Raw genomic sequence first — 1,128 nt, forward strand, 5'->3', positions numbered from 1 at the left:
CCTCTATGCCCATCAAAGATTGCATATAATGAATAGATATGACCTTCTATTTCAATTAATGGATCACAAATAACATGAGCATCCTATTTGAATTAACTCTTTTTTATTTCTTTTGATTCTTGAAAACAAACTTCCATTGTTCTTCGTTTTGGATAATTTTTATCTGAGTAATATGAGTATTGAGAAACAGTCACTGGGTTTGATGGTATTTCACTCATTCCACTATGAAATATTCTTAGTTCTTTTCTTTTTGTTTTTATCTGAAAATGTTGTTTTCACATTGTTTAGTTCTTCTTGTTTTAATGATGGAGAAGAAGTAACAATGGTGGTGGTTCATTGGTATTTAGAACACAAAGGAAAAGAGGTATAAATGAATGAGAGAAGAGTGATGAAGAGAAAATAAAAGAAGAGGATAGTAAAAATACTAGAAGTAATAATAAAGAAAGAACCCTTCAAAAGGAACAAAGAAAGAGAAAACAGAATAATGTCTGAAGAAGAACACAAGAAAAGGGGTGATGAAGAAAAAAGTGAAACAAAGAAAATTAAACAAAAACAAGAAAGAAAAGGAAAGAAACAAAGAAACACTGAAAGAAAAGAAGAGAAACAAGAAAAGAGATTTGACCGAAAAGGATTAAGTCGGGAAGAAAAAGAAGAGTTACATAAAGAAGACCAAATCTATAGAACAATATTCATCCAAAATTTATCATTCAAAACAACTGAAGAAGAACTCAAAGAAAAAATGGGAGAATATGGGGATGTATCATATTGTAAAATTTGTATGGATAAAGAAAAAGGTATTAGTAGAGGAACAGGATTTGTTTGTTTCAGAAAAAGAGGAGTAGCAGATAAAATTATTGAAGAAGCATATATGTTTTCAGGGAATAAAGAAAGTGATATTGAAATTGATGGAAGAAGATTAATTCTTCAGAAAGCAATAAAGAAAGAACAAGCAAAAGAAACAAGTGATAGTAAAAAAAAGAAAAAAGAAGGAATTAAAGATAATAGAAATGTTTCATTAGCAATGGTTGGACAAAAAACAAAAGAAGAATATCTTCAACTTGGATTAACACCAAATGAAGCAAAAATTCGATTAAAAGCACAAATGGAACGAAATAAGAAATAAAAAAT

At 28.6% G+C, this 1,128-nt stretch overlaps 1 protein-coding gene across 1 annotated transcript, besides 3 other annotated features; it reads left to right on the forward strand.

Annotated features, from left to right (window-relative positions):
- Positions 1-346: 346 nt before the first annotated feature.
- Positions 347-542: a microsatellite.
- EDI_177900 (dc50, putative) lies at positions 371-1,123 on the forward strand (the record flags this gene model as incomplete). Its single annotated transcript, XM_001741883.1, has 2 exons — positions 371-385; positions 407-1,123. 2 exons carry the CDS (start codon positions 371-373, stop codon positions 1,121-1,123), a joined length of 732 nt encoding a protein of 243 aa, XP_001741935.1.
- Positions 558-614: a microsatellite.
- Positions 927-999: a microsatellite.
- Positions 1,124-1,128: the final 5 nt, after the last annotated feature.

The sequence above is a fragment of the Entamoeba dispar genome, genomic scaffold, assembly GCF_000209125.1.
Source record: "Entamoeba dispar SAW760 scf_1105229464153 genomic scaffold, whole genome shotgun sequence".
Classification (NCBI taxonomy): Eukaryota; Evosea; order Mastigamoebida; family Endamoebidae; genus Entamoeba; species Entamoeba dispar.